Below are 14507 nucleotides of genomic sequence, written 5' to 3'. Positions count from 1 at the left end.
CTGCAGAAACGTACCGAACATACATATACACATAAAAACATTTCTGCTGTGCAAACTGCAGCTGAAGAAGCTTTACTACAAACGTGACCATGTGATGAAGTTTGAAGCACTGATCAGAGCTTCACCGTGTTTTAGCATTTATATGATGTCCACATTAAACAGCTGATATCTGACACTCGGAGCGCTTGGAGTTTTGTTCTGCGAAGTTTGAGTTAGGATTCCCGGACAGTCGGAGGCTAACGTACATGGCATGAGGCAGAAAAATATCCAGCAAGTTGATCACACGCACATATTCTCCACACGGAGCAGCTCTTTGGACGCGGATCTGCGCCCGTCAGCTGCTGGTTGTGACGTGGAGGTGTCTGCTTGGCGGTGACCGACCGTGAACGCAAATCAACGGGAAAGAGCCGCAAATAAACAAAACGCTGGAGGAACATCCCAATAACTCCCGCGACTCCTCCTCGCCTGTCGTGAAGAAATGTAACCTTTTTGATAAATAACATCTCACAAGTTATGAAAATAGTATCCAGGGAGCCAGCTTCCCATTATTTCAACACAAAATAAAATATATCTAGCGTGAGTCTGCCGCCCCCCCACACTGCAGAGGGCGACCAAACCTCCACGCATCTTCCTGTTCTTCTACCTTGTTGCTTGATAAATAGTAAAGATGAGGCATGTTTGCTATTACATACTTTTTAAAAATGCTCTCTCGTTACTAATTCCCTGACGAGTATGTCCTGTACATGTTTTTACAGCACTGGGTAAGGTGAGGCGCTTCAGAGGTTTGTAAGGACTGCTGCTTGTTTGTCGCCATCCCAGCCTGGCTGACGGTTCCTCTTCCGGGCTTCTCCGAGAACGACTCCGGTCTGTTCACCATTTGCCGGGGATGGGCGTTCCACACTCGTACCATGACACGTAGTTGACGTGGGAGTGTCCTCCGATCTGGCCAAAGTGGACGGGCTCCTGACGCATGGCCCTGTAGAAACCTGGAGCAGAAACACAAGACGTGATGGGACATTCAATCAGCCGGTACTCAATTGGACTTCCAGCCCAGAAGGTAGCGATGTTTGAAAGGTGTTTACCGGGCCTGAACGGTAGCTGGTCGGCTCTCAGCTGCCTGCCGGTTCTTCCATCAAGAAACGAATCGACAAACTGACAGTGATCCTCACCGAAGCCAGTCTGATCCCCAATGTTGTAAAATTTACCTGCCCGGTAAAAAAATAAAGAGACAAATCAGAACCGAGCTGAAACAAACTCCTAAATGAGGCCGAACATGGAACATGAACTCACCGTTGAGCGTGTCGCTCAGGTAGATCTTGTACCTGAGCGAGTTGCACAGCTGGACACCGACAAACTTGCGGTACCAGGTCCTCTTCACGTACTGTTTGCCGTGGCAGTCGGAGTACGAGTCCGTCTTGAAGGGGAACTGAGTCCAGATGGCATCTTTTCCTGCAAAGACACAAAGGTTTGTCTCGGCTGGACTGAAGATCAGAACCGTGCAGGTGACCCTGTGGTTAGTTTGTCTTACCTGAAACGTTCTCGCTCACTCGCGGGTCGGCTGACGAAGTAAAGGAAAAGAAAAGCGATTACTGAACAAGAAAACAACGCGAGACGACCATTACGTCCAATAATCTTTAATTGGTGCCACCTCTAATTTGGACATTAGCTTTCAGTTGAGTGGTACCGTACCGGACTCTGTGTTGAAGGACACCGGCTCACTCGGAGGACCGACACCCAGCTCGTTCTTTGGCTTGACCTTGAACTCGTAACTGTCGAGACAGAAACAGAAGCAGGTGAATTCACCAGGCTCGGTCCAGAACGTCACGGTCGACTTGCATCAGGAGAGTTTTAGTGTTTTCCCTCCAGACTTGAACTTTTATTTATGTTTATGTGCTTCTACATGAGCAATTAGTTCATAGTCTACTAAAGATATAATATCTGCATGTTCGTGTGTTTCTCTTTGCTGCTTTTCTTTGAATCATTTGAAATAATGTTGAGGTTTTTTTTACAAACCAATGAATAAATAGTAAATTACGTGACAATTACGTAACCGTATTTTCACTGGATGGTTTTAGTGCTTTTACTGCTCTAAATGATCCGAATACTTCCACAGACTTTCTTTAAAATGACGACAGATTTGGGGTTTTAAAAGACCTCAAATATAAAAACACCTTTTGGACGATGGCGTTGCAGCTTTGAGTTGTCCACACGTGCCAGACTTCATTTCCAGCCACCTTCCTTCACACCAAATAGTTTTCCCATATCCAGGCTCATTAAAACCTCAGTGAGCGTGACGGACAAACTGCTTATTTTTCTCTCTGAACGTCTGGCCGTGACGCTCGGCTCAGCTCTGTAATTGCTCGGCGTGTTTGGACAGCTGAACTCTGAGCGGGAAACAGGCCGCCGTTTTGTCAGATCTGGATGCTCGCAGTTTAGCAGACGTTCTGTGTGGAGGTGATCATTAAATTAAACTTATTTTGGGTCGCTGCAGCTGAGCCTGAAGCCCGCAGGACTCAACTCATCTCGTCCTCCTTCTGTTTGTCTGAATATGAACTTTTATATAACATTTTTTTAAAAACCTGAAGCTGCACATGCACATCTCATTTGGAGATCATGACTTGCTCTGAAGGTCTGCTGGACCTGGACTTGGACTGGACTTGACTTGACTAAGGGTCTGGACAGAGGTCAAGCATACCTGCTCTCAGGTTTGAGATTCTCCACAGCGGTATGAGTCTGGTTGGTGGTCAGGATGGACACCTGCTCCCCATCAGGTCCTTTAGCCGTGGAGATGACTTCGTACTCTAAAAAGGGGACAACAAAGACAAGTCCCGATCAACATAATGATGAGAGACTTGAGTTCATCTTTTCCTACGAGATCTCGGTCTGAATGCTTCATACCGGTGGTGTCATTGTCGGTTTTCTCCCAGTCCAGGATGATGAACGATGGGCATCCCTCCACCGTCACCACGGTGAGGTTGGAGGGCGGAGTCTTTGGCGGAGCCGTCACATTCGCCTCGCCGGGTTCGTTTTCAGGGAAGTAGTTGAGGGAGGAGGTGATGGAGCAAGGCTCGTCCGGCTTCTTGCCCGTTTGGTAGATGACGTGAGGTGCTTTGGAGAGCAGAGGATGGATTTTTAGGTGGACATGGCAGACAGAGCAAGGCACCAACACAGCCGGGGTTTGTGGTTCAGCTCCTTCCTTTGTGTTCACTTACCCACATAACGCTTCTTGCCCAAGGCGTCGAGGTCAGAGGACGGCTGCGCTTTAAACAGGTCCGAGTCCTCCCAGCTTTCCTGTCGACTGGCTGAACACAGAAACATCAACACAAGTTTGTAGGTTCACATGAATTCGATAGACAGCTACAATGCTAATGTAAATGTTGTCTTATATAGAAGATGCTGGTACCAGCAGTTGTCGGCACAGCGGCGGTTGTGGTTGTGGTTGTGGTTGTGGTTGTGGTCTGTTTCCGCTCCTGTTTGGTTGGTTTGGCGGTTGCTGGAGGGACTTTGGGTTTCAGGATTGGCAACTTGTCCGTCTGCTTAAAGTTGTTCACTTTGTCTGATTAAAAACAAAAACACAGATTTATTTATCTGACACATAGATAGTTGTGAGCACATAATCATCATTGTCTGTGAACTCTTCTTTAGTTACCGGTTTCTCCGGGTTTCCCCACCAAGTTTGGTTTCTTATTGATGACAATGGACGGGCGAGCTGGAGATCCTGGAACAAACGATAAGCATCAAACACTCTGTGCATGCACGAGGACTCGGAGATCTTAGAAACGGTATATCTAATGGAAAACAGTGGAACACTCCCTTTACATCAACATAAAGTGCTTAGTGACTTACTCCACACTAACGTCTCTGCCATGAATCAGATTCAGACATGTTGTGTCTGTGGACAGTTTCTGTCTAAATAAGGCAAATAAGAGTGAAACTTTAACGTGGTCTTTGGCTCCGTGTTCGAGCTAGGTGCTCTCTAATCTGCTGGAAAATCTGCAGCAGAACTCGATACCCGTTTCCAAACGCCAAATGAACCTGAAAACATGAACAATCCCGTGTAATGCCTGTGTGTTTTTCTACAATCCAACATCGACTCCAGTCCAGAACCTGCAGCCAATTACACCCCCCTCGCCCCAACCACCACCCAGACTCTGTCATTTACAGAGAAGCCAAAATTCTTCACAATCAAGGATTTGACATGGGTCCAAAACTAAATGGAATAAATGCGAAGCCAGAAACATGAAAGATGGAGGAGTCCTGAAACTTTTTAGCTCTTCACATGAAACAATACAGACACATTCCTCTCAATCAGTCGCATGTAAATATGTATGAAGGCAGGACGACGCCAGGCTGCCCACGGAGCCAAGCTCTGCGGAAGGTTTGCTGGAGGTTTGCTGGAGATTTGCTCTCCTGAGTGAAGCTTTTTTATTCTTCAAAACATGGAACCATTGTAAGAAATTTATACGGAGAAGTCATGGTGGAAACTGTGCTGTAATCACAGTCCATGCTGAGCGCTGGCTGCTGATTACAGTGCGAGACTAAATGAATAAATATTGGTTTGATTTTCTCGTTTCACACACAAACAGTCCTGCAATAAAAAGCAAACAGCGGTTTCCACGTTGGGCTGAACGCTGCTCGGTGCACGCCATGCTGTCCTGGGTTGCATGAGTGTTTCCTAAACACAGCGTCTGCAGCAACATGTCTGAAGCTCATCGCGCTTACAATGCTCATAATCAAGAAGCAAGAAGCAAAGGCTGAAGCACGCGGACCCTGGACAGGAGCAAACGGACCAGAGTAACTGGGCAGTTCCGGTCCAGATGCCAGGTTCATCACAGCGTAATTACAAACAGTTTCTTCTTTCAGTTTCTGCGGCAAGAAAAAGTGCAAAGCTCTGCAGAGCGAGGTTCTCACAAAGTAAACCGACGATCAGACGAGCATATAGTTTCCGAAAAGAGAAAGTATTTTCCACCGGCTCTGCTGAGTCTTCGAGCCAAAGCTTTGAAGCTGACAGACTTTTTTTTCAGATTTGACTCTGGACACTGAACGGCACCAAACCATGCAGTCTTGGCAGCTTGAAGCAACTGAAGTGCCAGTCAGCACACGGCAGGGCGAAACTCATGCCTTTACCAACCATATAACCGCTCCTCAACGGTGGGACTCGAACGGCCGAACACGTCAGGGAATTCAGACTTCTTGTCCTCCAGCAGTGAGTTGTTGACTGCAGCAGGAGAGACACACCGTCTTTAACATTTCCTGCCATACCTTCATCTAAACTCAGACAGACTCAGCGAGCATTCCACTGTTTTACATTTTGATCACAAAGTTCGGGAAGCTCCCGTCAACATGTTCTGGATCAACCTGATCTGGATGGTAACACAGAAAAGACAACAGACCCATGGGAGACACCGAAAACCAGCTCATGCCTGCTGCACAGGACGACCATGCACACCGTCACATGCACATACATGTCAATCATCTCCTGAACCTGAATCATGTGACCACATTTCCAATTTGTTCATAATTACAAAACAAAATAGTTTCTTAATCTCCTAAACACATTCTTCAAATCAACTGAACTTATTTAAGATTTGTGGAAATTTGGGGTTTTGTTTATTTATTGTTGGTATAGGTGAGAGAAAAGACATTAACAAACACGTAAGACGTTAGTTTCCCAGATTTCAGGATTTTCGGTCACAGATGGTTGAAGTTTATAAAATGTAAATTATTTGTGAGTTTCGGAGGTGAAGAAGAATAAACGAGCATCTAAAGAGTCCCAGTGAAGCTCCCAAAGCCCCGACCACGACCTCAAACCCAAACACCACCACCACATGGAGCACACAATGATAGTCTGCTGCTGTTACTGGACTTATGTAACCAACTCAAATAATCAAGCTCCAACATCCACTTGATTATTTGAAGAAGTCCATGCCAGAAGCTGAAAACCTGCAGAAGCTCAAGTTGAAACATGTCGGACAAAAGGCAATGTGGACGGACAGACCGATGGATGGATGGACGAATGGATAGATGGATGGACATAAAAGTATTAATAAACAAAATGGATGGAGACAGAAACACCAACATCGAGCTGCAGTGGAGGTGAAGATGCTGCAAAAGCGACTGAAGGGTTAAAATGATGAACACAAAGTGACAAACGAGTCGGTTTACCCAGCTGAGTTCTGGGCCATATGGCAGGTTTAGGAAGGGAAATGCCCCGATGAGGCTGTCCGTTTACTGTTGGGAGAAAACCAAGTGTTACGAAGGGAAAGAGAAGGGAACCCAACACGAGAACAGCCGTCCAAGTCCAAAGAAACCATGTTCATGCACCTTTGGGTGGATTCATGAACGCACTCATTCTCAGACCTCAAGCTTCAGATGGACTCGACTGGTTGTTTCAGGTGTGAGGTTCGTTTAGCAGCGAAAACAGTAAAACTGTGACAGTGTAGAGACAAACAGTTCATAACAGAACCAGCAGAGGCGGGTCGGTGTCATCAGGAAAAGTTTTGATAAATCTGAACTTCAGTTTTTATGAACTCAACCAAAACCATCGTACAAAGCTCACGATCCGAGATGAGTCACAGACTTCATGATGGAACATTGATCAGCAGCGAAGCGCTAACTGAACTGACTCAGCCCGGGACGCCAGGATCCAAACCCAACAAGAAAACCACCTGATAGGCTGCTGTGTTCGCTGTTGGACTGGACACTGCCGGTTCAGAGGTTCTGTCGCTGTGTTCACTGTTAGACTGGACGCTGCCAGTTCAGAGGTTCTGTCGCTGTGTTCACTGTTAGACTGGACACTGCCGGTTCAGAGGTTCGGTCTAACAGCGAACACAGCGACAGTTCACTGTTAGACTGGACGCTGCTGGTTCAGAGGTTCTGTCGCTGTGTTCACTGTTAGACTGGACACTGCCGGTTCAGAGGTTGTACTAGCTGACATAAAAATGAGGAAGTGAACTCTACTTCCTGTTTCAATTCAATGGAAGTTCGCCATTGAAGGCTGTCAAACATTTTCCTGGTGACACAAACGATGCAGATGAAAATAAAGACAGTAAGAGTAACAGGAGGATTACCCCTGAGTATCCCCGAGGTTGGGGATGAGTTACTGGGTCTAGAGGAAGAGTGGGGATGGCTGAGGCCGTTAGTGAAGGGAAAGAGAGGGTTTCTTGATTGTGGCCTCATGGATCTGACAACCGTGGTCACTTCTGGGTTGTAAGGCTGCAGAGGCAGCGGTGGAGAGAGATTTCTCTTGCTGCCTTGACCTAAAAGATGAAAAACAGTTGCAGGATCTGTGTTATAATCTGAGCTGGTCTTTGTCTGAGTTGCCAGTGAAGCGAGCTTGCAGCAGCCCTGAGCGGTGATGTTAGTGATGGACGTTTTTACTCTAATGGTGATTCTACCAACAAATGAGCCTGACTTTAAGCGCAAACAATCTCAGAAAACCACAGTCATTGAAGCTGCTGATGAGCTCTGATGAACCAACCATGACTGTAAGATTGTGTGCTACATGCAGACATTGGAGGCCATGTTGGATGAAATGCATTTAAAATGGTGCAACTCCCGGAGCCAACAGCCATTCCTGTGGACAAAAAACTGAATCGCAGATTTATCTGGAAGCCGACTGGAAGCTCGAAGGAACAAGATGTTTGCAGATTAACAGCAGACACGGACAGAAAGAGCAAGACTGCCTTTGACTGCAAGACATAGGAAGCATTTCATGAGGTCATTTTTACCCCAGTTGTTAGTTTTGGCTCTCTCATTGGCCAGAGCTGATCTCAGCAGTGATGATCCGTCCTGTGATTTCCCGAAAGCTGTGTGGGAAAGAGAAAGTTTAGCGCTACAGGGAACGCGCGTTTTTTTTAGCTCAAGAGATGATCCACGACCTGTCGAATGAAAATGTAACAAAATTATATTCATAATTTTAATGACAGCCTGGAAGTCGTAAAAAAGGTTGAAAGACAAAGCGTCCCGGACTAAGGTTCATGTTTTTTTCTGACGTTTACACACTCATATTTTCAAAGATCTGCTTCACTAACATTCTAACAAAAAGAAAAACATATCTTCACTGTGACCTAATTCATTCAGAAATCATTATTTCACACATTTCACAACTTTCAGTTTTCTGGAGGAAAGTTTTTTAAATTGCAGTCATGAGACAGTTTGCAGATGACACTCTTGTTTTTGTGTTGTTCAGTCAGCATGTTTAAGCCACAAAGATTTAATTAGGAAAAGTTGTGACCACAACAAAGAAAAAGAAAAACAAAGTGCCACAAGACCTGAAAGTTCAAATTCAACTATGCAGAAGAAAGCTTCAATGTTTTAGCCCCAAAATGTAAAATGACAGTTAAAGGACACCAGAAAAGTCTGTAAACCTTTTCACAGATCTCTTATAGGAGGTAACAAAAGGAAGATTTGGCTGTTTGAGATTCACATCTTGGCGATTCTCAAATGTAAACCAGCAGCTAATCGCCAGCAGTTCCGACTCGTGTAATTGTGTAATTGGTTGCAAATGACACTCTGGTTTTCATGAGTCTGTTGGAGATACAGTAGCACTCCTTTAAATCTAATTATTGTTTTTATTGTCCTCTGTCTCAGCAGGTGCTCTACAGCTCAGATCAACAGATGTTTTCTCTAACTTCACTTTTCCAGAATGATGTCAAACATTCAAATAAAAAAAGGTAGTTTGGAGGTGGGAATTACCAGCAGGGTTATGAGGCATCTCGGGTGCTTTAGTGGGCGCCTTAGTGGATGCCTTAGTGGACGCCTTAGTGGGGGCCTTAGTGGACGCCTTAGTGGGGGCCTTAGTGGACGTCTTAGTGGACACCTTAGGGGGCGCTTTAGTGGACAGCCCCTGATGTGAGTCACCACCGGAGGGTAATTTAAGGAGGGGGGAGGCTGTGGTGTTGGTGGAAGGGGCTTTGGTAGGCAGGAGTTGGGGGAGGGCGGGAAGATGGTCCGATGGTCGATTGGTGTCGTTTCTAACAGTGTTTCCTTTGTCTGGGGTGAGAGAGGAGAGAGGTACTGTGATCATGGGAAGGTTTCATTTCAGACCAAATCTTTGTTTTGGGTTGATTGACATTAAACTGAACAGACATGTATTCTGATTCATCTCATCATCTCCAACACTGATGGAGTCACCAAATACATGTCTTTGAAAGGTTTTCATATTTTCTTTGAAATAGAGCTGGCCATTGTTTTATTCTATAAGTCTGGGATTGTATCTGCAAAATTCAAATCATACCCAGCCCTACTTTCAACAAGATTCTCCAATCAGCAGTTTTGGTCCCATAACCTCGTACCTCACAGAAATACAGAAAAGTCCAGAAGACATTGTACTTATGAAGACACGGACAGAGGACGGCGTCTGCAGAACGACTTGTGTTGTCTTTTCCTGATGGGAAAATCCAACAACGTCTGCGTCTGAACTGGCCGACATGCAGTCCTGTCATGCAGACTGATCGAACATGGCAATGACTTCAGGAAGCAACTACAGACAGGACTGGAGACAAGACTGAAGACAGGACTGAAGACAGATGGAAGAGAGCCTAAAATCAAAGGGTCAAAATACACGACTTTACTGAAACTGCTACAAAATGAGGCTTCACTGATCGCTGACAATCCTCAGGTAAAATATCTTTTAAGAAGTTATTTAGTCTGAGATTTTCTTTCCTTGGACAACTGTTTGATAAAATGATTTTCAAATCGAACAGAACTGTACAAAATACCCCAAAACATTTTTAGTCCAAATCAAGATGTTTGTCCAGATTTGTCTTTTTGTACATTAATTTGAAAACGACAAATTTCAACAGGTTTGTCTTCAAATTTCATTTTAGTTTTTTAGGTTTATTGAACGTTTTGAAGTTTGAGGAAAGTTGGAAAAGACGACAAAACATTGAGAGTGAAAGAAGAAAAGCAGAAGAAGAACGCTGATTGTTAGAAATGCACAAATGAAGCATCATCGCAGTCACATGACCTTCAGCAAAAACTAGCTGTGGCTGCGCTCATGGGTGGGGCAAAGTGAACTTACTCATAGCACCTGAGATCCAGCGACATCATCTCCACGCCTCGTATCGACTTTCTAACTGGGCTCAAGGCATGCTAGCATGCAGCCAATCACAACAGCTGCACGTCTCAGACCCCGCCCCCTCCCAGGTGCATCACTGAGCTCAGCCGAAGCAGGTAAAAGGCAGGCTGCGGATAAAGCTGATGATTAAAATAATCTGGTTTTGTTACCGAGTGACACATGAGGCCATTTAGGCTCCGCGGAGCCGGGCAGAGGTAACGTTTCCTGTTGGCTCTCAGGTGGCGCTGTGGGGAATAACGTTTGTTTTAGAGGAAATGAAACCAGTTCAACAGAAGCAGGTGTGACCACAGGTAGACACCAACGTGTCATCTGTTCCTAACAAACTGAGTTCACTGAACGTTTTACCTGTTGATGAACGTGTCCGGTTCTGGTGTTTCACTTCCTCCCAAAAGCAAGTGAGAACGACCAAAAACCAGCAACCAATCAAGTGTCAGTCAAGTAATTAGTGAATGTGTGTGTGAATCTGTGAATGTGACGACAGCTGAAATGTTTTGTTCGTTCTGCTTTGCTCAACAAGAAATAAAACAATGACGCAGATAAACGCAGTCAGTTCGTCTTTGTATCGTCGATGAAACTGTCAGTTTGTTAGGAACGACCTGAAACTGTCACAGCTGTTTGGACGGCCTGTTGAGCCTCGACTGGCAAGTCCTGAATGGAGAGGAAGTGATGTGTGTGTTTGTGTGCGTGGAGGGAAGAAGAAGAAGAAATAATCACCAAAAGTGCGAGGAGCTCCGTGGAAAGTCGGGTTTTTGAGCAGAGGAGGGAGTCGAGTCCTGTTGTGGAGAGCTGTGAACGAATCGAGGAAATAAAACCACAGAAACAAAGAGATGAATATCAAAGTTTAGATGAATTGTGAGTTTAAACAGATCAGAGTCATCGAGATGAACGGACGAAACACACAGACGAACATAAAGATGATTTTAACAAAGACGATGTTCGCTGGCACGAAACAAACGTGAAGAAAACCTGAAAGAATCAAATGATTGAAGATTTATTACGATTATTAAGGTTTATTAAAGTTCACTAAACTTTATAAATGTTTATTAGTGTTCATTAATACATTTAGCTTCATTAAACTTAATTTAGGTTTATTAAACTTTGTTATGGTTTAATAAACTTTTTAGATGTTGATTAAGGTTTAATAAACTTTCTAAACGTGTATTAAGGTTGATTACAGGGCTCATATTTTGGCTCTGACACTGATTCTTAACGAGGTTTGGACAGATTTATTAGTGTTGTATTAAAATTATAGGCATGTCTTATTCTGTAATCTGTCTTATAATCACTGATAAATATTTAGCTGATTTAACCTGTAAAGTTTTGTCTGGTTACACTTTGTAAATGTTTTTCTGCATTCCTGTGAAAATCTTTGTGTTTCTCTAAGAAGCTGTGTGTAGAAAAGTAAAGTTTGCAGTGTAAACATGAAAAATGAGACGTTTCCTCAGTGAAATATGTAGCCAGCCCGGACACGTCGACACGTCTGTCAGAGCTTTTATTCTGTGTTTTATGATCATCGCCTCTGAAAACAGATGGAGGCGGACTGTACATACCTGCACGGCTATTAAACAGATTCTTTGAATAAAGCCAACGAACGCTGCCTGAACAAGTTCACAAAGAAAAGTCAAGAATCCACAGATCTTACCTGGACGAGGGGGGAAGAGAGCGTGAGGACCGAGAGGTTTCTGAAACACAAAGAAACGATTCGTGATCACCGTCAGGATCTAACTCACAGTACAGCTCCAGGCTGAACTGTGTGAGCTCATTTCAACACGTTAAAAGCCATAAATCTCCTCTGAAACACGAAGACCTCGACCTTTGACCCCTTTAAGGACACACACATCAACCCATCTGTCAGCCGGGAGGCATTTGTCATACGACACGCATGTTTCATGCTACATACATGTGCTGAGAGCGTGGGACATGCAGAGGGGCCCACAGGAAGCTAAACATGACAGAGATGAATGAAGTCATGTTTCTGTGAGGTCCTTTGGCCTGAAGCAGCTTCAGGAGCACAAGACATTTAAAGTACACTGTGTGTGTGTGTGTGTGTGTGTGTGTGTGTGTGTGTGTGTCTTCTTTCATTTTTTTAAAGAAGACACAGGTAAAGGCCAACATCCACAACAACGGTTACGTACCAGCGGCTTTGCCAGAGGATTTCGCAGCTTGTACGGCTTCTGTGTGTTTTTATCTGTGAAATTCAGAGAGAAACAGATCAAATCAGCCATGACAGGCAGGACATAGTCAAGAGCTGCAGGACATAGTCAAGAGCTGCAGGACATAGTCAAGAGCTGCAGGATATAGTCAAGAACTGCAGGACATAGTCAAGAGCTGCAGGACATAGTCAAGGGCTGCAGGACATAGTCAAGAGTTACACAACATAGTTAAGAGCTGCAGGACATAGTCAAGGGCTGCAGGACATAGTCAAGGGCTGCAGGACATAGTCAAGAGCTGCAGGACATAGTCAAGAGTTGCAAGACATAGTCAAGAGCTGCAGGACATAGTCGAGAGTTACACGACATAGTTAAGAGCTGCAGGACATAGTCAAGAGTTACAGGACATAGTCAAGAGATGCAGGACATAGTCAAGAGTTGCAGGACATAGTCAAGAGTTGCAGGACATAGTCAAGAGATGCAGGATATAGTCATGAGTTACAGAATATAGTCAAGAGTTGCAGGATATAGTCAAGAGTTGCAGGATATAGTCATGAGTTACACGACATAGTTAAGAGCTGCAGGACATAGTCAAGAGCTGCAGGACATAGTCAAGAGTTGCAGGATATAGTCAAGAGTTACAGGATTTAGTTATTATTAATAATCGGCTCCTTACTGCCCATGTTGGTGTTGTGGATGACCGGTTTGCTCCACATGCCGCTGCGGTCGTCCTTGTTGGACCGGACGCCAAACTCGTACGGCGTGTTGGGTTTCAAGTTGTCAATGACCGTGTCGCTGGTCGGGCAAGTCTGGTAGATCCACTTCCTGTTCCTCTCTCTGTATCGGATGGTGTAGAACCTGAAGGAGGAAGTCAGAGTCAACGAAGTCAGACTTTATCAGTCCTGACAGTCTTTACCAGTCCTGACAGTCTTTATCAGTCCTGACAGTCTTCATCAGTCCTGACAGTCTTCATCAGTCCAGTCTTTATCAGTCCTGACAGTCTTCATCAGTCCTGACAGTCTTAGCTTCACTATGATGGCTGATGTGACCAGGATACATCCTCTGTGGAAAACGAGCATTTGAACCAAACCAACCAATCACTGCTGAACTCATCAGTTTCCCTGAACGACATACAGAGCCTCGCCAACGCCACAGAAGACCACGCGATGCCGGAGACGACAAACAAGCGGCGATCCAGCAGCGAGTCTCTGAGGCGTGTGGTTTGTCTCTGGCTGTCCTCAGCGCTGTGACCTCAGTGTGGAAACAGCTTCTCCCATTAGGTGTTGTTAATTCTGGCCGGCAGATCTCCACTTTCACTCCCTCATGGCGTGTTTTCAAAAAAACCCGGAGCAGCAGCCAAACGCTCGACAGAAGGAACTGACATTAGCTTTTAATAAGACGCCCAGAGTGGCAGAGGACGCCTGGGTCAAGCTTTCCGACCACTCGGCCAACTTGTTTGACAGGGACGGAAAAAAACGGATTATTGGATGAAGGAGGAGGCGAGAGCTGACGGAGAGGAGAGCCGGTGTAACATCACTCAACACACAGAGCATTCCAACACAACCGCAGTGTGCACAACTCCAACCAGGTCCAACCAGGCTCAACCAGGTCCAACCAGGCCCAACCAGGTCCAACCAGGCCCAACCAGGTCCAACCAGGTCCAACCAACCCGGCCCAACTAGGTCCAACCAACCAGGCCCAACCAGGTCCAACCAACCAGGTCCAACCAGGTCCAACCAGGTCCAACCAACCCGGCCCAACTAGGTCCAACCAACCAGGCCCAACCAGGTCCAACCAGGTCCAACCAGGTCCAACCAGGTCCAACCAACCAGGCCCAACCAGGTCCAACCAACCAGGCCCAACCAGGTCCAACCAGGCCCAACCAGGTCCTACCAGGTCCAACCATCCATCATGTCCACTGGTTCAAGGCTTGGCGGGTCGACGCCATCCGCCACAAACAAGTCAAACTTTCTTCAGGTCTTAAGAAGTCCAGTCTTAAAGGCTCCAGTCTTAAAGGGTCCCGTCTTAAAGGGTCCAGTCTTAAAGGCTCCAGTCTTAAAGGGTCCCATCTTAAAGGCTCCAGTCTTAAAGGGTCCCGTCTTAAAGGCTCCAGTCTTAAAGGGTCCCGTCTTAAAGGGTCCAGTCTTAAAGGCTCCAGTCTTAAAGGGTCCCATCTTAAAGGCTCCAGTCTTAAAGGGTCCCGTCTTAAAGGCTCCAGTCTTAAAGGGTCCCGTCTTAAAGGCTCCCGTCTTAAAGGCTCCAGTCTTAAAGGGTCC

The 14507-nt window shown here is 45.6% G+C and overlaps 1 protein-coding gene across 1 annotated transcript in view; it reads right to left on the bottom strand.

Annotated features, from left to right (window-relative positions):
* Nucleotides 1–305: 305 nt before the first annotated feature.
* The window catches only part of LOC104935617 (target of Nesh-SH3), a 31575-nt gene continuing 17373 nt past the window's right edge, over nucleotides 306–14507 (bottom strand). Inside the window, exons 3-23 of the mRNA XM_027291835.1 lie at nucleotides 13326–13482; nucleotides 12908–13122; nucleotides 12217–12269; nucleotides 11724–11763; nucleotides 10796–10867; nucleotides 10231–10305; nucleotides 8698–8994; nucleotides 7731–7808; nucleotides 7071–7259; nucleotides 6166–6231; nucleotides 5132–5218; nucleotides 3650–3718; nucleotides 3404–3556; nucleotides 3213–3302; nucleotides 2899–3108; nucleotides 2696–2801; nucleotides 1690–1769; nucleotides 1529–1558; nucleotides 1291–1449; nucleotides 1083–1205; nucleotides 306–986 (exon numbers count right to left, since the gene is read on the bottom strand). Coding sequence (XP_027147636.1) covers nucleotides 871–986; nucleotides 1083–1205; nucleotides 1291–1449; nucleotides 1529–1558; nucleotides 1690–1769; nucleotides 2696–2801; nucleotides 2899–3108; nucleotides 3213–3302; nucleotides 3404–3556; nucleotides 3650–3718; nucleotides 5132–5218; nucleotides 6166–6231; nucleotides 7071–7259; nucleotides 7731–7808; nucleotides 8698–8994; nucleotides 10231–10305; nucleotides 10796–10867; nucleotides 11724–11763; nucleotides 12217–12269; nucleotides 12908–13122; nucleotides 13326–13482 — 2465 coding nt within the window. The 3' untranslated portion in view covers nucleotides 306–870. The remainder of the gene's footprint in view (nucleotides 987–1082; nucleotides 1206–1290; nucleotides 1450–1528; nucleotides 1559–1689; nucleotides 1770–2695; nucleotides 2802–2898; nucleotides 3109–3212; nucleotides 3303–3403; nucleotides 3557–3649; nucleotides 3719–5131; nucleotides 5219–6165; nucleotides 6232–7070; nucleotides 7260–7730; nucleotides 7809–8697; nucleotides 8995–10230; nucleotides 10306–10795; nucleotides 10868–11723; nucleotides 11764–12216; nucleotides 12270–12907; nucleotides 13123–13325; nucleotides 13483–14507) is intronic.

This window comes from Larimichthys crocea, chromosome XIX (assembly GCF_000972845.2).
Source record: "Larimichthys crocea isolate SSNF chromosome XIX, L_crocea_2.0, whole genome shotgun sequence".
NCBI classification, from domain to species: domain Eukaryota; kingdom Metazoa; phylum Chordata; class Actinopteri; family Sciaenidae; genus Larimichthys; species Larimichthys crocea.
Note: the sequence above shows the minus strand (reverse complement) of the source record. Positions and strands in the feature narration are given on the sequence as shown.